We start from the raw sequence: 22,893 nt of genomic DNA on the forward strand, positions 1-22,893 counted from the left end.
GAAAAATATCACTTTAAAAAAAACTTTTTACCAAGTAGCACTGTGGTTCATCATATCACTATAGGAAAAAAGGCTGGGTACATGTCCTGCAGGAAAACAGACACGCAGTCTTAACATGCAAACTTAAAGGGTCCAGCTGACCAGCACATTCAAACCAAGACAGTTCATGCCTTTTTAGGATTGTGATTTTGTGATTTTTTTGCATGACATTAAAAATGTGGTTAACATTTTAGTAACCCAAACTGTCGCTTTTCAACACTGACTGACACAGAGGAGGTGGCCGGGCCATTTGACCTCAGTAAATCACATGATAGGGTGGAGCTAGGTTTCACAATGGGTTCGCCTGAAACCTTGACTGATTTGACCCACACCCGTTTTCACACCTTGGATCATGTGATCAGATAGAGGATCTATAGGGGGCCCACAACCCTCTTGTGGACACTCCCATAGGGCTTAAATCTGGGACTCTCCACCAATTACTCATAGAACTGAAGACGCTTCTTGGGTGAAAGGTGAAACGTCTTCAAGAAACTTAAAGAAGTTCAGACGTTTTCTTTCCAAGCTCCTTAGACTCACTGATACATGATTTTAAGACTGATACTGACAATGATAATTAAAAGAAAAAAAAGAGACCAAAGGAGTTATTAGAACCCCTCTCCCACACCGTCTAACCTTACTGCACAAGAAGATTATTTCTGATTGGATCACATAAAAACTCACCGTGCCTTTCTACACAACTAATTACTTCTGACTGGATTTTGTCTCTCTAGAATATTTTGGTCTTGTTCTTAGTTATTGACAAAAATATCAATACATTTTATAATGATTTTTTTTTAGCATTTATTGGATAGTTTTACTGAAGTTTGACAAGAAATCAGGGACAGACAAAAAGCAAAGAACTATGGATCAGAATCAAACCTGGGCCAATACTCTCCGGCCGTGTGGCATGTAGTCCCCGAAAAACCCACTGCGCTAAATTGACAGCCTTTATTGTAGTTTTAGTCCTTGCACATTAGTTTTTATTTAGTTATTGTCTTGTTTACATCATAAAAATGCCATTGACAAAAACAATGAGGAAAATTATTAGTTGACCGACCCAATTAGCACTGTTACACAGACTTTGTTCTTTTGTTTGTATACATCCTTTACTACTAAAGGCATTTTGTTTTTGTTTTGATGTTTTTCTCATCTGAATCTCACAATCCATCAAAGTGGTTTGCTCTTTTATCAGTCAGAACTACATATCTCTTACTTAGCTAAATATTGTCCAGTGTACAGTAGCTGGTGCTATGTTCATGTTTTTTTTTTCTTGGTTTCTGACCACCAAGTGTCAGGAGTGATTTGTGACAGAAGAATAGCAGCAAGAATGAAGGGAAGATTTACAAGATAGTAGCGAGACCTGCTATGATGTACGGCTTGGAGACAATGTCACTGACAAAAAGACACGAGGAAGAGCTGGAGGTGGGAGAGTTGAAGATGTTAAGATTTTTACTGGGAGTGACCAGGATGGATAAGATTAGAAATACAGAGTACATCAGAGGGACGGTTCAGGTTGACAGGTTTGTAGACAAAGCTAGAGAGGCAAGGCTGAGATGGTTTTCGGAGGGATTGTGGATATACCAGAAAAAGGATGTTGAAGATGGAATTATCATGCAGACAAAAATGGGAAGATCACAAAGAAGGAGGATGAGGAGAAAAAAGAAGAAGAAGAAGAGATTTTCACATGTAGAATCTTCCTTCTTTTAGTTTTAGCAATGATATTGTGTAAATTATCAAATTAATTTCTTAGATCTGTTTTTGTGTATGAATACTTTTTGCTCTACCATATGTCCATACTTTTAGCAGTACTGGTCAGCATATCAGAAAAGCCAAAGTCAGTACGGTACTGATAAAAGTATAAAATAATTTCGTGTCTAAAAGAGTTTTTGTTAATTTTTCATATGTGAAAAATGGTTTGGTTTCAGTGCCTGTTGCACAGGTGAATCTTTGTTTTGTGCATGAAGAGGGATGAAAATGATGTTTGATGTGAAAATTGTGGTCAAGAAAAAAATGTAATGTTTTTTATTAATCAGCTTTATAAATGCCAGTACCATTAGATCAGTAAATATTTGACATTTGATAATATAGGGCTCTACTTTGCAGCTCATGTTTCAGTAAAGATTCAATTTTTGCCCGCTCACCCAGCAGGCTGTGAGTGGGCATACATTCAGGTGAAGTGAACACTCAAGTTTGTGAAAGCAATAACATGAGAACGAAGCAACATAGGAGCTTCAAATTGATGCCATAGGTGTATCTGCTAGGAGGCTGAGGGCTACCACTGGCTTCCTCTGGTATTTTCTCACCCTTGTTTTGGATGATAGCCATTAGATTTGTCTATTTTTTCTTTCTCTCTTTCTTTTTCTCTCTCTTCGTCTTTTTGTCTGAACTTGTCTCTGTGCTTGTGCATTTAAAAGAAGGATGCAGCCGAATGCCAGTGAAGAGGGAGAGAACAAGGGAAAATGCCAGGGTAGTTTTGATGATAGAAGTGGAACAAGAAGAGAAGGGAGTGCAAAAGATGAAGAGAAGAGGGCAAGAGAGACAATACAAGCGGCAAGACAAACTAAGGGGTAAAGAGTATGACTGAAGTTGAACAGAGGAGAAGTGAGTACAGAGGATTTGAGGAGATATGTTCTAACAGGTGCAGACAGCAGTGAAAACTGGAAACGATGGTTTGATCCAATGAATCCCTGCAGCTTTCCTGATAAAATGTGATCAAATTGAAAGGTAATTCCATGGTTTCTGGTACTAAAAGGCTCCCAAAGTAGATAAAGCAAAAAGAGAAACGGGGTAATAGGAATGGATGAATGGATGGATAGAGAGATGGATAGATGGATGGGTGGATTGACTGATTGATGGACAGATTGGCTGATTTTATGGCACAGCATTTTTCATACCTCTCTTATCTTTCAGTTCTGCATGTGACACTGTGCGTAGGATCTGACTGTCTGAGTCATTTTTAAGGTCTGAGCGCTTGAATCATGCTAACACTGACTAATGTTGAATCTTGTTATTTTCCAAGCAGAGCTAATTTCTCATTGCAGCCTTTGTCACAGCCTGAGAATCACGTTCATTTTCACCATCTTTTGTGTCTTCATTCTCTTGTCATTTTAGCACAGGGTTACTTTGAATATTTGAAAACAGCAGTAAAGAAGTCTTTTCCTGCCCAATAACATGAAATGACATGTTATTGACTTTGCCAGGTGCTGGGATTGCTGCCTTTCAAAATGTTTTTAAGTTGTGCTCATTCTTTGTTTTAGCACAATAACTCCTGGCAGGCTTTCAAGTCACCATCTGTGCCCCCAGCCACCTTCAACCATTACTCACATTAACTTGTGTTTTCAAAGTTAATGATCCTCTCCAGTGATGTTTAAAGACATGCGAAACACTCTGCCTCAAATATTGCATGTAAAAAATACTTTGCTGCTACAAATGAAACACTAAAAGCAACTAACAACACATGCTGTTGATCTTCATATTAAAAGGATGAAATATTTTAAGACTGCAGGCATCAAGTAATGCTTGAATATACGTTTTTGTTTTTTTTTTTTCAAAAAAAGGCACAGTACTCTAGCTTGTCCAGCATCTCTGTCTTCGCCTGAAAGCAGAGTGAAGGATTACAGTTTCAACAGAAGGGTGGCAATCAATCAAACAAGGATGAGTAAGGGTGTGGAGGAGGGGGATCTCTCTCATCAGTCATATTTCATACCCCAGTGAATAAGTTCAGCAAGAACCTTCATGTTACATTTACCTCTTCATTGTACTTTTTCTGCTTTATTGCTTCCAAAAAATAGCTTTATTGCTATTTTATCCTTCAAATTCTGCAAAAACAGGCAAAATCAGCAACACAATAAACTGTCAAATCCAACATAATCACAGTTGCTTGTATAGTCGAAGGGGATTTGCAGGGACGTTTCACTTCTACATTCTCGGTCATGGTGATCTGCAGGTTTGTATCCAGACACATTAATTGAGCTGTTTTTCTGCTGTTGGTTTAAATGGAGCAGAGCTTTTCTTTCCTCCAACATGTATCAATGCAACAATTAAATAACAGTGTTCTAATTAAGGATTAAGAGCTCTGTACTGAATGCTGAGTGATCATTAGAGCCAAAATTGTGAACCTTTGTTGTGCTGTTATCAGCCAGGGTGATTTCTTATTTTTATTTCTACTAGCTACTAATGACTAATGAAATTGTTTCATTTTTAATTTCCTGAAGGTGTTGAAGAGATGTTTTGACAAGGTCAGGCATGGCACAGAGTAGCAGGTGTAGACACAGTGAGGCCAGACAGGGGGAGGGAAGAGGTCACTTCGCTGTACAGAGGACAGTGGTCGGAGGGTTATCCAGTAGGATTATTTATTCATTATTTTTTTCAAAGTTGGAAAGAGTTACCGTATAATTCAAGTATAAATTCTAGTGTTTTCATGCATATTCCATTAAAAGCCAAACTAGAATTCTCCCTGTCACATTTGCTCTTTGGTAGATTTGTAAATGTGGATAAAGCTTTTCAAAAAGAAAGCACTGACAATTATAAATCGAGTAATAACAAGCCATCTTATCAGACTGTCGGCGAACACTGTGCGGTCTGAGTGAAGTGCAGAACATTGACGTGATCACAATCAAAGTATTCCATCAGTAGCTCATCAAAAGCCCTGCTCACCTGGCACCTCAACTATTATCACCAGGGGACCTTATGGTCAGGATCAGGTTGATTTAGAACTTTCACCCTAACATTGGCGTTTTACACAAGTTCAACTGATTTCATCTGAAGGTTGATCTATGGTTGCCAGCCAGCTAACACATTAATATAACAATTGTTGAGTCTGTTCAGCACAGCAAAAGATTCGTATCTATCTCATTATGCTTTGAGATTTCTTTTTTTTAATGGATTTCATCTTGGGGTTTTTTTTTTATTATTAGTGAGACCTGTGTGGTGACACGTAATTTGCACTCTTTCCATTCCTTCTCCTTTGCCACTGCAGCCTACATAGTTCTCCTGAAGAGGGGTTTCAAGAGACTTTTGAAGGCTTGAGCAATTATAAAAATGATTAGAAGTCCCCAAGTAACACCAGCTCCATGTGAATAGGGGTTACATCTACTGGCCTGCTTTAAGTGGTCTTTTTTCACCACGTTGGTCTTGATCTTTGCAGCTGAGTGTAAAGCTGGGTGATAATTCTAACTTGGTCGTTTTTGTCTTTCTATGTCTGTGAGCAGACATGAATCTAGGTGTATTTAAAATATGTGTATATGCACATGTGCATTGATGAGTGTGTGAAGGTGTCCTTCCCTCAGGCCTGTGGGTGGATGTGACTGTGGAGGCTTTTAATGTTCACACCTTGTCAAAAATCTTTCAGTTACAGCACAGAAACACGTACCCAGACACACAAGCACACACACACACACACACACACACACACACACACACACACACACACACACACAGACGTGTAGAGGACACATGTCACGGACTTCTAAACAAACCTGGCAGATATAAAGAGAAGAGTGAGATGGTGAGAAAGAGCGGGCGTAAAAGAGGTAATGTGGTGAGGGGCAGAGATGGGCAGCTTGTAACGCGTTACTGTAATCCGATTACTTTTTTCAAGTAACGAGTAAAGTAAGGGATTACAATTGCAAAAACGGTAATTAGATTACCGTTACTTTCCCGTAGGAACGCTGCGTTACTGCGTTACTAAAACCGTGATTTTTTTGCGAGAAAGTCTCATGACAGTGACGTAAGCAAGTGCGACGTTCGTGACAACAGCTCTCTGCAGATCAACAGTGGATAATATATCGAGTGCGGGAGAGAGTATCAGCGTTTAAAGCGCGGAAGTACTGACCTTACTTTAAGTTTGATTCCATAAAAAGTGACAAAAACATTAGCGTCCGTTGTGCGTGGAAAGAAAACTTCTTTTTACAGCGAAAAAAACCCCTAAACTTCCAAGCAGGCACCGAGTGCACTACGACGTAATGGGAAATTCACAGAGAAACTCGCGGATTCTTCCACTGACCGCCGCAGCACACCTGCACCAGGGTAAACCTCCGCCTACCCTAGTCCTGCTTTACAGGTGAAAATAGAGCAAAAGGACCGCTGAGTCTTTGATTTTATTTATTTTCTGCTGTGTTTTACTTGCATCTATTTGAAAGAGTGAGTGTAAACACACACAAAAAAATTATGTGCTGGAATGTGCAGAAAATAGGTTTAAATATTAAACAAATTTCTTCCAGTCAGAGAATGTTGCATATAATTAAATTTTTGCTTGATGCATAAAGTTAAAAGATTAAAACTAATAAAACAAGTTTTAAAAAGGGACTTTTCCATTTGATTACATTTTGTATGATGGATTATGTAGAAAAAGTAGAATTGGGCTGAAAGATCTATCACTTTATCACCTCTTCAGGTTGTAAATCGTGTTTTTAAAAAGTAACTAAGTAACTAATTACTTTTGAAAATAAGTAATCAGTAAAGTAACGGGATTACTTTTTGGGGGAAGTAATCAGTAATTAGTTACTGATTACTTTTTTCAAGTAACTTGACCAACACTGGTGAGGGATGAGGGGTGGGGGTCTCCTAATTCTCACTTCCTCTCTCTAATCCACCCCTTTCTGTGCTCTTCTTCCTCCCCCCGCTCTCACTGTCTCAGAAGCATAGAGAATCAGTTTTAATGGTTTGTCAAATAGTGCCTTTCTCCCCCACAGTGGATCGGTGATGTGGTGTTTGTGTTAGCTGCGTGCGCCTCTATCTGTATGTATGTGTGTGTATGTGTGTATGTGTGTGTGTGTGTGTGAAGCTTGGCCTACTTTAGCCCAGTGGTTTTCTCTGTTGATATTGCCCATAGCGCCGGATTATACGCTTTTCAATGTGGTCAAACACACACATTCACACTCATAAAACAATACACATGTGCATGCCGTACGCACACACAAAACAATGCAAATACACAGACACCGGAAATGACAAATATATGCATACAGGTTCGAGTTTGTTTAGACACAGGCCACGTAACCAGATACACATGCAAACACATATGTCCAGGTAGCGAGTCACGGATCACAATAAGTGTTTTTGTAGTTCCAGAATTGATAATAAACTATCAGGAAAGTGTCTATGTTGATTTAAATGTAAAGTAGCTGCAGTTATTTAATGTTTTTCTAGACTTACTGACTCATAATGTCCCAAGTCACATTTAAACACCAGCTAAGCCAAGCATAAGCACTTTATCTGATTCACAACCATAGTCAGTTTAGAGTCACCAACCCAAAATGCATGCTTTTGGAGTGTGGATGTAGGAATCCTACACAAGCACAGGAAGAAAATCTAAACTTCAAAGCATTCATCAAGATAGTCTGTGCCCAGTTAACTGAGATGGTCCCTGGGTCATTCTACCCTGCTTCCCCTGGTGTTACCCATGTACTGTCAAGCCTTCATTTGTGATGTTCCCGTTTAGTTATCTCCTGTATTAATTTGGTAGCTTATGTCCTGTGTGTTTAGTGTTCAGTTGTACTTTTCCCAACCTTACTTCCCCAATGAGTTTCAGCTGGGTTCCCCCCTGTTTCCAGTCTCCCTAACTACTTTGTCTCACTGGCTTTTGTAGTGTGACTCTGTTTTCATGGTCGTTGTTTCCTTGTAGCCTTCAATAAGAGGTAGTTTAGAGTTGATACGACACTAATTGCGTGTAGGTGTTTTAAAATAATGTTCTTAAATGTAAAAATTGAGAAGACTTGGAATATCTCACTATCTATACTATATACAGTAATATCATAAAAAGAATCTGGGGGAATCTCTGTGCGTAAAGGAAAAGGCTTAAAATCAGTAATGGATGCACATAATCTTCGGGCACTCAAGCAGAAATGCACTAAAAACTGGCATGATTCTGGAAATCACTGCATGAGGTCAAGAACACTTTCAGAAATCATTGTCTGTCAACCATCCACCAAGCTTAAAGCTCTGTCATGCAAAGAAACCGTGAACATGATCCCAAAATCCTGCCATCTTTTCTGGGCTGAAGCTCATGTAAAAAGTGTTGAGACAAAGACTAAAAAGGGATACTTGTGTGCATATGGCTTGTTATCGGCGATCAGAAGCCTGCATCCCTGAGTGCATTATTGCTAATAACACTGACAGCTCGTAAATCTGGAAAGTCAGCGTCAGTGCCAAAAAAGTATATATACAGATGACATCTCCTTACAGATTTCAGCAAGACAATGCTAATTCGCATACTGCATCTATTACAACAGCATGGCTTTGTAGTAGAAGAAGTAGAAGAGATCCAGACCTTTTACCAATTGAAAGCATTTGACACATAATGAAATTAAACTAAACAAAAAGACCCAGGACTAGTGAGCAGCTAGCGTCCCATGTCAAACAGTGCCTCATGTCCCAGACATCAAATTAGCCAATATTTTCATTAATATGACAAATTTTCTCAGTTTAACGTTTGACAGTCATTGTTATATTCTATTGTTAATAAAATATGACTTTATGAGATTAGCAAATCGTTGCATTCTGTTTTTAATACATTTTTTTAAACGCAGCCCAGCTCTTGTGGAATCGGGGTTGTACATATTCAACTTATTTTCATCTTTAACTTTCTTTTGTGTCACGTGGCCGGTACTGAACAGGACTCAGGTGCAGAAACCCAGAGCGGAGACAGCAGATGATGCAACAATTTATTAGGTTTAAGTGCAAGAGAAAAACGTGGCAAAGACAAAAAAACAACGAGACGTGGAGTCTTGGTGCGGCGTGGCCTGGGGAACGTGGCTATGGCGAGGGAATGAGGCCTGAGATGCAGAACGGAGCTGAGTGGGGAACAGTCACACTGAAGGAAGAGGATATAGGAGTTGGGTAGGTAGTGAAGGCAGCTCTGCAGTGGCCAGTTGTAAGAGCAGCAATTCTTACTTGCAGTTAGGGACCTGGAGTGTTGAGAGGGGGGTGATGAAGATCCAGGGGAGGCTGAGTGGCGTGGAAAAGCTGGCCTGAGATCCGGGGCTTCAGATGGAGTGTGATGGCAGGAGGGCAGGCAGGTGAGGCACAGAGAGATTTCCAGAATGATTACTAGGTATCCTGAGTCCAGAGGTGGAGTGTGAGCCAAGGTGGATACAGCAACTGTAGCACAAGAGTCGTGTTAACAGGATGAATCACAGCAAGAACTTAACGTATACGGCCTGTTACCAACATGTGTTGATGACAAACTGGCAGTGAATGAACATCAACGTGTGGTTTAAATCCCTCTGGCTTGATTGCCTGCAATAGGCTCCAGGTGTGCGGGAGCTGGAGTTGGCCCTGCCCAGGGGCGGATCCCAGGTCAGTTCAGGAGCCTTATGGAAATTCCAGCCACCCACCGCAGACCATGACATTTTGTCTTCAACTCTATCATGCATGTTTATGCATGTGACATCGTTTGTGTGATTTAACACATTTTTGTGCCAGTGCCCATGTTAGCACACTCAGTGAGCCTGCTAGTTTTGTATATTAATAATCGCTGTTTTGAGCCAAAGTTATTATTGGTTTGCAGTGTCTTAAATTCCTTTTTTGTTTGAGGCAACCCCATCTGGTGGCTGGAACAGAAACAAGGGCTACCTGGAGGGTGCAGCTGGAGCAATCCAAGCTGCTACAGATAGTGCTCCTGCTTTGTTTTATTCAGCTCCATAATTGGCATTTGCATGTGTTTCGGCTTAGTTTTGAACTTTGTATTTATTTGTATTTATTGTTTTCTTTTAAATTTGTACATTTTTGACATCAGCAAGTTTTTACTTGTAGAGGTTGGAGGTGCTCTGAGCTCGTCGTTCTCCCTGTCAGGATGATCCCACACCGTCTATTTGGCCCTCAAACTAGTTATGAGCAATCTCTTCGTGAGACTGTGAAATTTATGTGGAGTCATGGTTGAAGCACCTTATGCTGTGAGTGTGGATGTGTCTGATGCTTCTAGCAATATAACTCAAGTACAGCAGCTGTATGTGTTTTTATATGTGGCACTATGCCTAATCGTAATGATTGTACACCTGTAAGTATTTTGATTGATGGGTTCTTATAGCTGGACTGTGCTGTATTACAGAAAATGAAAAAAGATAGATTGGGTATACGAAGGTAGGGAAACAAAGGAGTGAAGTAACAGTCTGGAACAGAGAGACAAGAGGGGGAGAATCATGAGAGTTAAAAGAGAAATGTGAAAGGTTAAAGTCCAGTTTGAATGCATGTTTATGTATCCACCCTGTAGCTCTCTCCACATAAACCTATTTTTAGTTTTCAGTTCAGTTAACTCTGACTGCTGACAGTGACAAGGACTTTTTACTTGTACAGTAGCTCCACAGTATGTCGTTCACTCTGCCTTACTGACAGTTGGCAAGTCTCAGCAGATGTTCAGACCAAAATGTAATCCTCCTCAAAAAATGTGAAAGTACAGTGTGTTCTAATACTCCAACCAGAAAGATGATGAAAATGAATCAGGAAAGCTTGTTTGAGATAGGTCCGTGGTTTGAAATACTTGTCGGATAACAATTAGTGGGTATACTGTATACAATGAAATATATTAACTTAGATTTGGGGAAGGAATCCTCTCCCAAAGCCAATGCCAGTGGCCTGTTTTGCATTTTAAAAGAACGTAGGCTGGATCTGGTCTAAAGTTTAATGGGTTCTTCCTTTTATCAATTCTCATTTCTCCACCAGGTTTCATGGAATTCAGCTTTTTAGTTTTTATAGCTAGACAGACAGAATCAAAGAGCGCTGAAAAATGCCTCTGCTTTGACTCTACCTTGGTAGAGAAACAATGGAAACAATGTGAATAACTGAATTACCAGTCATTAAAAGTAATCCGGTTGATTGATTTGCCAGCACAGTACAAACAAGTTCAGGTCATGATTGTACCGGCATAGGCGATGGGTGGTTTAACAGCCCACTTTGTTAATTCCCCCATGACGAGTGTTAACGAGGAACAATATCTGCCCGGAAGTTAGGGTAAACGCACAGTACTGAATGATACCTACATTCATATTTTCTCTGTCTGCATCCTATACATAAGGCTCATCAACAACTGTCACTGAAACAGTCTCAGCAACAACAAAAACAAAGTGGTGATGTACTAAAGAACACACAAGAGTAATAAAAAATTCCATCTTTATTTAATCGGAAATTCAATCATTGTTCTTTTTTCTGTTTACTTAAATTTAGTCTTTCGTGACATGGATAAGCAGATTTGCCAAGAGACCCTATGTTTGGCACAAATCCATAACTTAAATTAACAACCTTCAACTCTTTATTTGTTTATTTGTTTGTTAAAGTGGCTCACATTACAGATGAAAAAGAGCCAAAGTTAGGCTTTGAGCCTGTTTTATTTTAACTTTTCACCACTGCCACATTTCTTTTTACACTTTTTTCTCCTTTTTGTCCTTTTTTAGCAGCTCTTAAGCCTAGATTATTATCCGTTACAGACACAGGCAGCTGGACACCCGACCTCTGTACTGTAGTAGTCATTCCTGTCACACTTCTTGAAATGAACTCAAGGCCCACATGTGTAACTGCCGCATTGTAATGTAAATTCTGCATCATCACAAAAAACGTGCAGGCGCATTGTCTTCACTATCTGATGATGAAATTTACATCATTTGGACTCACAAATGCAGAAAGTAAAATCCAGGCTTCAGATGTCGGCTCCTGAATTAAAAAGAAAAGAAACACTGTTTAATAAGTAATATATATGTATACTTTAAAAATGTTTGATCAAACAGGGTTATGGACCTATTTTCTTCAGCATTTCTTTTTTAATCGGGACTATTTTGGTATAAACATAGTTTTTGTGCCTTTGATTTTAGCTGTATTTTGTTATGAAGGAACATCATATGGGGTATTTAGGAAAGAACATAATCCCAGTACCTCCTTTCTAAATAAGGATTTCTTGTAATGATTCTCATTTTCTCTGACAGCAAGTTTTCATTTTGTAAGTCACCATTTGTTGAGTTTTAAGCCAAAACAATAAGTCCTTCGTTGTTACGCAAAAAAAGACAATGCTGAGTGACAGATGCATTTTACGCAATGTTTATGACACAGCAACAATATATGAGGTTGAGGAGGTGCGAAGGGTGCAATGCACATTATGCCTCGATAGACTTGGAACCAAGGTTGTGTGTGTTTGTGTGAGTGAGACGGAGACAGAGAAATAGAAAGTACTTTAGTCTGAAGGACCTAGAGCCTTGGCTAACAGCCAGAAGTCTGGATACCCATAAACCCTTGCTGATGCTGCTGATGCTAGGCAGAATAGGCTTTTCAAAAAAGCAGTCAAACCTCTGTGACCAGATTTAAACTTTATGTCCCTCCAGATGAAATCTAACAGTGAAATCCAGCATCTAGAGTTTGCTTGGTAAACCTCCACAACCCCAACATTATGTTCAAGTAAAACATTTTTTTTTATTGCAATTACTGGATGAAAAGTCTCTGCCAACAACACGACTTGCTTTAAAAGAATTTTTCACTTGAGTCAGAGTTAGTCGTTTTACGGTCCATTGACTAGATGTATTACCTTATCTTACCATCGAGAAGCAAATCAGTGCTTTTATCAAGTGGAACCACCTTTTAGAACCTCACTGTTTCAAGCTGATATTCACGTTCAATAAAACATCATGTTCCAAGAGCCCACTTGAAGCAAACAGTGACCCATGTTAAGACCAGATTCACAGTTAGAAAAACACTGGTCTACAACCCAGTGAGATGTGGCTGGGTGCCAGCTGCCTACTCACTGCTCCTGTTCCTTACCACAGCTTAGACAAATTGGTCACTGTGGGATTTCGTGAAGCTTTGTACCTATTGTGACCTAAAGTCATGGTGACTTCCCCCCCCGAAAAAAAAATTAAAGTAATTTGCATTTTTAATATAATTACAATATAATTGTAATAATTGGTGTGGATTGCAAGTCAAGGAAAATAAGGAAAAAACATATGGAGACAACATTTGTGGAATTCAAGGGGGAATTTAATTTGTACTTTAATTATGTGACACTGAGAAAGATATCCATCTATCTATCTATCTAGATAAATGATTTGCTCTGATAATTAAATCAATTTTCGAGGTAAATAGAGACATTTTGCTGATGTGCTTGTTGATGTTGTGCTTGATAAAAACCTTCCACTGCACAGTCATTAGTCACTGTGGTGTCAGGTGCATGTAATTTAACAATTTTGCTGTCGATTTGAAGTGGAAATTCTATAGTTGAACCATTGGTGGGATGGAAATGCATTGGTTGTTTTTGTTACATACCGGTGTACACATGGGCTAGCACAAAAGCACACAGACTAGACCGTCTGTGGTTGACAGACAGCTTGACAGACACTTTGGGATTTTCTAGGCTTCAGGCTCAAGTTTAAGGGAATTGCTCTGCAAGGTGTTGCTTGAGGACGCCAGAAAATCAGTAGGGTTCATACTCTCTTATTGCTTGCATAAAGCACCACCGATTGCCAAAGGGCCCTTTAGCAAGGCATACAACGCCTCAGAACACTGCAGCAGTGCTACAGTATACATCTGAACTGTGGCACAGCAGTATCTCAGCGGGTAACTTACACCGAAGATCTTTAATTTACCTTTAGAATAACATCTCTTTGTCTATTTCTTAATTTGATTAAGAAAATGTTTTCAGACCTGTGAAAACAAATATTTCTTGAAAACCAACTTTCTCTTCTCTTCTCCTCAAAAACAAGCAACAGAACAGCATTAAACATCTCAGGTATACTTTTAAGGGCCAGTGTTTAAAAGTAATGTTTTTTAAAAGATTGCTTAAGGCCAAAATAGCTACCCTTGAGTAGACTGTCAAACTATTCCATTGCCACGGGTCTAAATTAATCTAGCAAATTACATGTCCCTAAGTACAACTATATATCTTCATTAACAGTGTAACACATTATCTGTGGTTACATTCGATGACATTTATCATATTGTCCCAACAATGTCTTTGCTTGTAGTTTTGATCATGATTTCATGAGTTATAAGAATTCAGAATGATTACAGTAGTTTATTAAGTGTTACACACAGAGTAAAAAGGTCCATCTTGCCTTAGGCCAATCTCTATCATGCCTTCTCTCTCCCACTCACTTCAGATAAGAGGATTCCTGTTTTATTTATTTATTTTTCTTTACCAAAATTTCCCCAAAGTTCAAAATCCTGTTGCCAAGAATGTGTTCATCCATTGTTTCTAGATGCTACAGTGCTTTTTCATAGCATACTGTCTACAGTTTGTACAGGAAACTCTGCCAAGGCAGTAATTTACAACAGATCTTCTACCAACACCGTTTGCTTGCTCACCATGTTCCCTGCCATTTATCTCTGGCTGTTTTTATTAAAGAAAAATCTTCCACCCCTGGAAAAAAAATAAAGTGTCATTTTTTTAAACGTGTTCCCTTCTTTTTAAAGTTTTCTTCCGTTATCTGCTTACTGGTTATCCACTACGCTCTTAATCTGTCTTTATCAAACAAATCACTTCCTGTCTGTTCATTTACTGTGTGCTACGTTGTGTCACGGATAGACTGGTGCTCCATTTAACAATCTTGAAAAATGTTTCAAGGCCCAGAATTAGAGATTTAAACAAGTAAACACAAGGCATACATCTGTTGTACAAGTGTGTGGTGTATTCAGTGTTGGCAAGTGAAAGCCATATACTCTACAGTGACTGTGTAGTTTGCGTATATTTTCATAAATGCCAGAGCCTAAAGACAGATGAAAAGGGGGAAAAAAGATACGTTGAAAAGTTGGCCATCTTCGTCCATCAAAAGCAAGAACCTTATATGATATGAGTTGGACCTATCTACCCTTCAAGATCATTGCTATTCTGTCTGACCTCTTACTCCTGCATGTGTTCCACTTGAACACCTTTAGGACAGTCAGCGTAAATTGCAGTGCGTGCCGTTGTACACAGGCATAGAGAACACTGACAATGTGATTATGATGCATTGTTCTTATTTACAATACAAATCTCAGCATTTTGGAAACAGGCCTGTACAAGGTAGACTCAAATTGACTTAAAATCGGACACGGGACCTTTTGGTTTGTCATGTTGGAAACTCCTGAGTTTGGAGCCCTGCACTTTAAAATGATGATTATTGTTATCCACCTTCTCGGTCAGTGGTTTTAATGTTTTGGTCGATTGGTCTAAATCTGACTCCTCTATTTTTAGTCATGGCTTGTACTTAAGCCATCGCTATTCTGCTTATTAATTCGCCGCATGCCCGCAGTAACTTTACTCATGTGACTCATGTAGCATTTGAAAACCTTTATTCCCTGCTTGGTATTTCCTTGTGGGGAGTGATGAGGTCAGAGCATTGATGACAAACGTCAATGCTGTATATTTTTTTCATTCACATATAATCTATTCCACTTCAGTTGGCTGCCTGAAATACAGAGAGCTTCAGAAAGCTGTTTGAACAAACTCTAAAAGCTTAAAAGTTATTGAAATTTTCTGCTTGGTGGACCACTTGTAAGCCAAATTTACCAGAAGAGTGCAAGGACATGTGGTGAAACATTCACTCAGAGTCCCGATTTGAAAGTTTTCTTATTGGGTTAGTACTCTCATGTATGCTAAGTTCACACACACAAAGAGAGGGACTGGGAAGGTAACCTGATGTTTTAAAAGATAAGTGGGGGGACATGTAAACACCAAAGTATTCAGAGGGTGTGCTATGTTTCGCTACTTGGTGCCCGATTTGGGTAGATAATAACAATTGGGCATACGATTAAATGTTCTTTGGAGACGCCCTAAAAGGTTGGTTCTGTTCATCTGGACGTAGCATTCCCACTGAAAACGCTACGTCCAGACGAACTGAATCAACCTTTTGGGATTTTCTTACCTGGATGACTGAGCATGCAACAAGACACTTGTTTGGAGACGGTTAGCTACAACAACAAATTAGTAAAGTGGCAATGGGACCAGGATGTCAAATAAATAGAGCATAGGTGTCAAACTCTGGCCCGCGAAGCCATACCAAATTACTATTAGAGCTGGCCTACTGGTATTATACAGCTAATATATATATTGTTTAGTATTAAGCTTTTCTTGTTCCATATTCAGTTTTCCAGAAAAACTTATTTGAGTCCATAAGAAAAGATTCATTCTTATATCTGGAGGAAGATTTTTTTTTTCAATAAATATTAATGTTAGCCCGCGACTTTGTTCCAGTTTTGAATTTTGGCCCACTGCGTATTTGAGTTTGACACCCCTGAAATAGAGGATAGGAGGCTGTCACCACATATTCCTTCTTTGGCTTGTAGTAGACTGCAGGTGATTAGCAATGCTGTTCTGTCCTTCAACAAAACAAGAACTGCAATTCAATCAGACAGCATGATTTTTCATTTGTCCATTTGTTCATTTCACAATTTTTTATGTTTCTAGAAAAGCTTTGCCAAGATTTTATGTGTCTCTAGATTTATTTTTGTTCAAATACAGAATATTGTCTTTTCCATGTTTTCCCTAAGTACAATGTGGAGGAGCTATCATAATGAAGTAATTTTGTGAATGCGCTGAGACTAATTTCCAATATGATGGCATGCTTTATTACCACACTACATCCAGTTTAAACACTTATCTTGGTGATTAGAAGAATATGTCATGATCAGAGATGCTAGCTATTTGATAGACTGGTCGGGCAGATACAGATGGACAGTTAGACAGATGGACGAAGAAGCAGAAAGGCACACAGGCAAAATGACTGGCTGGTTGGTTGGTTGACTGTAAAGACCAGCTGGCTGGAATCACTGAGTGGCTATCTGATTACATAAGCTGGTTGACTGGGTGAACAGTTGACTGACTGCATAAACAGTCAAATATTCCAAAAGCAGCTCACTTATTTTCATATAAATGTCAAACAGGCATAGCACCAGTGTGTTTGCCTGATTGAGAAAGTGAGAGAGAGAGCGCGAGAGAGATGGATGGGGACATGGAATCATGTTGGTCCATCAGTGCAGTGACAGCTAGACGATTACTGCTCGTTAATTGACCTACCGACTGACCAACAGTCTTATGTGTGCGTGTGTGTGCGCACATGTGAGTTTGCATCTGTCTCCTGGTCAATCCTCAATTTAAGAACAGAAATCACAGCTCTGTTTTACTCTTAGTGAAAGTTTGGACAGGGAAAAGGAATATTAATGATTGTGTCTGAGCATATTCACTATAAAACAGTTTGCCTGAAGTTTATATTTTGGACTGCTTGTGATGATTTACAACATCTCATTTGTATACACCAAATACTAAAAAAAGGCATATAACGCTGCTTTAATCACTTTCCAGTTTATTAAAAACCTGTTTTAGTTAAATATAGATCAAGGTTGATTCCACAGCTTGCTCCAAGCCCTTCTCAAACCTTTGCTGTTTTCATCCCCAGTTATTCCATAATGCATCCAGTACCTCTTTGATCAGTATGGAGCCATCCCCTCTCTAAATCGTTGACCAGTGGCTAAATTTAACCTTGGTCCAGAACTAAATGTCCTTGAGAGTTCATATGCCCATGAAATTAAAAATTCAGGAGGAAGGCAACCTCCTGATAATTAGTTATAGCCATTTTACTTTGTTCATGTCTTATTTGTTGAGTGGTGAAATATTAATGTGAGAATGCAAGTGTTGTCCCTTGTGGGCCACTAAGGTGATTTATTGTAGCCTGTGCACAGCTAATTCTCTTTCTGGTTCAGAAAAATAGAAAATGCACAGAAAATGCAGTACACGGGTTTTAAAAGTAGACACTACCACACTACCAACGAAAACATTTGGACACGTAGGCACATGATGTGCATTAGTTGACACTAGATCTCCTTACTCCTTGCTAACACAAATATAAGTATGCAAACATCTTAAAAGAAAGTGGATTTATCTGTATAATTTAATTACTTTATAAAAATAGTAAGCACAAGTAAATTTTGCTTCAATAAAACAAGATAAGCCATCAGAACAGTATAGAAAAGATTTATATAGAATAATGAACTAAAATTTCTTTCATTTAATCATAGCAATTGCAATATTACATTAACTTACAGCATCCTCTACTGGATTAAAATAGTTCACAGTTAATTAACCTAGCTACAGGCACTAAAATCCTTAGTCACAGGAAGCACATCAAATTCCAGATAAACCAACAATTAATAAAAGGTACGTTGCATAGACAGGAACAAATAATGGAGGTGTCAGACACTACTGTGGTAAGTTTAAAAAACATTTTTGTTTTTGTACTTTAAGGTGAAACAGTTTTTTCTTACTTCTCACTTCTTGTCTTACTACCCTCCTCCTGCCCCTCTCAGTATTGTCTTTCCTCCATTTTCTCTGTTTCCTTGCTTTCTTCCATCTCTCTCTCTGGTTGTTGCTTTCTGCATGCTCCCTTCATCTGTTATTGTCTGTCCTTTGTGTCCTTGCTCTGAGGCCAGAGAATTAGAATTATTCATTTTTCGCTGTTCTCTGTTTTCACTTTCCTCTCTTTTGCTCAGTAGTGTAAGTGAATTACTCCTTTTACTGCCTTTTTTTTGTCCATCTACCTTTTCCCCTTTTTTCTCTTTCCCTTTGTTAGTCGCATACTTTTTATGTATTGTTAAGAAAGTGTACTGAAATTGCATATTGGGTCAATCAAGCAATAATAGAAAAAAATACAAATTATAAAATGATGGGGTTGTGTGGGGTTATGACAGAAATCCTGTTTTAACCTATATATGTCTTATCAACATGCCAAGTTCGCCCAATGCTCTTATTTCCCCCCCCCCAACACATATATATATATATATATATATATATATATCAGTGTGCCCCAGGGCAGCTGTGGCTACAATGTAGCTTGCCATCGCCAGTGTGTGAATGTGTGTGTGAATGGGTGAATGACTGAATGTAGTGTAAAGCGCTTTGGGGTCCTATGGACTAGAAAAGCGCTATACAAATGCAGGCCATTTACCATTTATATATATATATATATATATATATATATATATATATTAGGGGTGCAACGATACACAAAATTCACGGTTCGGTTCGGTTCGATACTTTGGTGTCACGGTTCGATATTTTTTCGATACAAAAAAAATGTTCATGCATTTTTAATTTGTCATTTATTAAAATTATAAATATATATTTTAACTCAAAAGTACAGTTTTTAAATTTAACCCTAACCCTTGTGCGTGTTTTTTAATTTCACAGCGAATGCACACCTGCGGACCACTTATGTGCAGCCCTGGTTATTTAGCTCGTCATATTGCAGCCACAGAAATTATTTTGTCCATGAAACCATAAAGCTGCACTTTCTTTTTGCCTTATAGTCTGATTTGTCATAACTTCTCCGTTTTGTGGTAAGCTTTTCTTTGGCTGTCACTTCTTCACCCTGACCTGTCTTGTTTGGCTCAGCAGAACTGAAATGCTTTTACACACTCACTCACATAAGCTCAGCGATTCTCTGCGCGATCAACCTCTCACATGTTTAAGCTTGCTGCAGGAGATTTCACTTGTCATGTTTGCATAGTAAGCTAACGATTAATAAGACGATGTCAGAGGAATTGGTGCACAAATTATCACTCACAGATCAGTGCTGTCGCTCTCTATACACAGTTCGCACGATTGCAAAGTGAAAGCAAAAAAACAAGCGCAAATTCAAACGCAATTTCAATATGTCACATATTGACAGTGGCTCACAGATGCCAATGACATAATTACCCAGCTACATTTCTGAAAGAATGCAAAAGCATTGACATATATTTTTCCTTCCTACAATAGCCCGACGGGCAGGGTAGCCCGACTGAAAAAATCGCTAGCCCCAGGATGTCAGGCTAGCGATATTGCAAGCCCTGTATCTGATTGAGGAATCACTCATCTTTGGAAAAGAGAGTTTATTACAGAGAAATGTCTCTTTCCAAAATAAAAGCTATACTATCCGCTTCTTCTGGGCTATATTCTCAGCAGCATAAGGAGAATCATGTGCTAACAGCTGTCTAAATGACTCGGCTAAAGTTAGTAGCATGCTTGTTGTTTTTGTCTTTGCACTAGGATGATGTCGGCGTAAATGTGCAGTCATATTCGTTGTGTTCCCACTAGTGCTTTCAGGTTAATCTCGTTGAAATGACCTTAACACCACAACACGGCAAATCTCCGTTAACGATATATATATATATATATATATATATATAATATTAGTATTATATTATATTATATTAGTAGGTTGGTGAATGCAAGCATTGCCTGCTATGTATAAGCACAAGGAACATATTAGCCCCTTAATATCAAAAGAGGTGCATTAGATGTCAGGAGCAGGAAGGCTAGAGAGTAAAACAGTTGGTTTGGGGCTTTTCAGCACTAACAACAAGTGAGCCGTAGAGACCAGAAGTTAAATCATATTTTAATTAAAGTTTCGTGGTGAAAAATATCCATTTATTTCAGTGGATGGAATCTTCAGAGTGTGAGAAGCAGACAAAAACCCTTTTCTTTCTTTAACCTTATACTGAGTGCACAGTTTTCACTCTATAGGCAACATTTTATAACCATTTGGAGAGCAACTTCTTTGGCACTCATGATTATTAAACCAGGTGCATACAAATTATTGTTTTTCTTTCATAAGTCGTTTCTTGAGAGTAGTGCTGAGTGAAATTTCTCACTATTTTTTTCCACTATAGTTACACAGAGTCCCATTGCTGTGGTAACCATAGATGCTTAACTGACAGGTGTGAACAACTGACATATATTCATTAGAAATTAATCACTCTAATTAGTAGATTTGTATTTTTCCTCTCTTTGATTGGTGGATGTGTTTTCACAGCCTGTCTCTCTCAGACAAGTATTTGAATGTGACTATAATACCTGGCCCAAAATAGACCTGCAACATTTTCAGTCTATCCAAACCAATTTTTCTATGTGTCAGTATCCCTGGCTGTCTGTATTTTTGAGTATGGATATATGGTACCGGGAAACGCAAACACATTTCTTTTCAGTCAGTCATCTTAAGTCAAGATCAGGTCACACTAGAGTTTAAAGGCAAATCATCACAGCTTCAAGTGTGTAAGCTGACATTCACAGTTTAAACCTGCTCTTCTATTCACACACATATGTAATAGTGGATTTAAAAAAAATAAAAACCTGACACTGACTTACAGAAGAGGACTAGATTTTCAAGCATCTGGTCACCCTGCCTTGGGTTTTCAAAATAAATACACTTATAGGAAATAAACTGGACTTTTTAAAGTGTTACGTTTTTAAAAAGTCACTAATTATCAAATGTTTTAATGTAATGACATTGCCAAAATATAAGAGCCCCTAATTAGTTTCAGAATTTCAGATGTTTGAAATGATCAGAATTTAAAAATAAACTTAACCCATGATTTATGTAAGTGTCATGGCAGGCAGGTTTTGGACCCAAAGGCAGGACTAATGCTGAATTCTAACATAATACAAAATAATGCAGGTGCAGACACAAGATAACTTCTAGGACAACTTCTACAATCTTCTAGGAGGCAAAACTGCGAGGGAGAACACGACCGAGAACAGAAGCAAAGTGAGGGTATAAGTACAAAAATGGAGATCAGGGCAGAGTGGAAACACCTGAGGAAACACAGCTGAGCTGATACTAACCAATGAGACAAGGGGAAGCAGAACTGAACCTAGCTCACGCGAGACAAGGGTCTATCAAGATAAAACAGAAAGTAATAAAGACTGGGACCAGGACTTAGACATACTAACATGACAGAACAAAACGGGACACAAAACACAAAGACAGGACACTGAGGGACCAGAACAACATGGGAGCATGAGAGGGGAGTCAGAAAGGGATACAAACACAGAGAAGAGACTAGGACAGGCTGGATATGAATGGAAACTAATATCATCATCAGAAAAGCATAGAAAAAAACCTCAAAAGCACTAGGGAACAATAAAATACTTCAAAGAATGAGATATAGAACAGGAACATAAATCAAATCCCAAAAGAAATGAATCATGAGTCCACAACAAAAACTCGAAATGCTGGGTCAAAAACCAGCATTCATCTTTTTACCCTATTATTATCAACAGCTATTTGCCCCTAGCTTTTTTTTTTTTTTAGCAACGATTCCTCTGTAGTCTTGTCTTTCACACTCTCCAGACGTGGCATAGTTTAGTTTTTTTAGTGCTGCTTAAAATTGCTTTGGCCAAAAATGTGTGTAGGAAAAACCCTGCATATTTCCTACACTGATTTTAGTCATTTCCTTTCAGTCAAATATATTTATGTTAACCTTGTAAAGAAGAATCTACAGGCATCCAGATATTTCTAACCTTATATCGCCTCTACTGGCTCTTTCATTATGACGAAGCAGTAGTTATATTCAGAACATACCATCCAAGATTAAAAGATCAAAGATAGTCTTTTACTGTGACCACCAAACTGTTCCAGTGAAGCGTATCCTGTCTGCAGTCACGTGTCGGTACTCATGACATGATCAGTTATCATGGCGGTTCTTTTGCTTTGTTGCAGATTCAGAGATTTTGTGGGAAAAGCCACAAACTACAAATTGCATTTCTTCAGCGTCAGAGAAAAAACAGGCAAATAGGAGCTCATGAAGAGACCTCGTTTCAGTGGGAACCTTTATTGTTTTATTCTTAATGATAACATCAACATAGCCATGTACTTACAGCTCCATGTTTCAGGTTTTCATAAACATTTGCCTAAAGGTTTGCCTCATTATTAATTTCCAGAAATGGGCTGTCTTGCTGATTCAATAATTTACTTTTTCCTCTTTTGCAGGTTGTCAGGATTCATGCTGCCCTCCCCTGTAGTCAGCAGTGGATCCATTTTGGCCTTGTGGTTTACCACAGATTTTGCTGTGAGTGCACAGGGTTTCAAAGCTGTGTATGAAGGTAAGAAAACGTGCCATTGTGTTCATGTGTATGAGTGGTCCTTTCAG

At 38.7% G+C, this 22,893-nt stretch overlaps 1 protein-coding gene across 2 annotated transcripts in view; it reads left to right on the forward strand.

The window, feature by feature from the left end:
* The window catches only part of LOC146583171 (CUB and sushi domain-containing protein 1-like), a 456,826-nt gene that overhangs the window by 139,761 nt on the left and 294,172 nt on the right, over nt 1-22,893 (forward strand). For both annotated transcript variants that reach the window (XM_085268026.1, XM_085268032.1), the window contains exon 3: nt 22,734-22,846. In XM_085268026.1, the coding sequence (XP_085124152.1) occupies nt 22,734-22,846 (113 nt within the window). The remainder of the gene's footprint in view (nt 1-22,733; nt 22,847-22,893) is intronic.

This window comes from Mchenga conophoros, linkage group LG1 (assembly GCF_057382185.1).
Source record: "Mchenga conophoros isolate Kocher_MC1m ecotype Shallow Benthic linkage group LG1, M_conophoros_male_GT1.1, whole genome shotgun sequence".
Classification (NCBI taxonomy): domain Eukaryota; kingdom Metazoa; phylum Chordata; class Actinopteri; order Cichliformes; family Cichlidae; genus Mchenga; species Mchenga conophoros.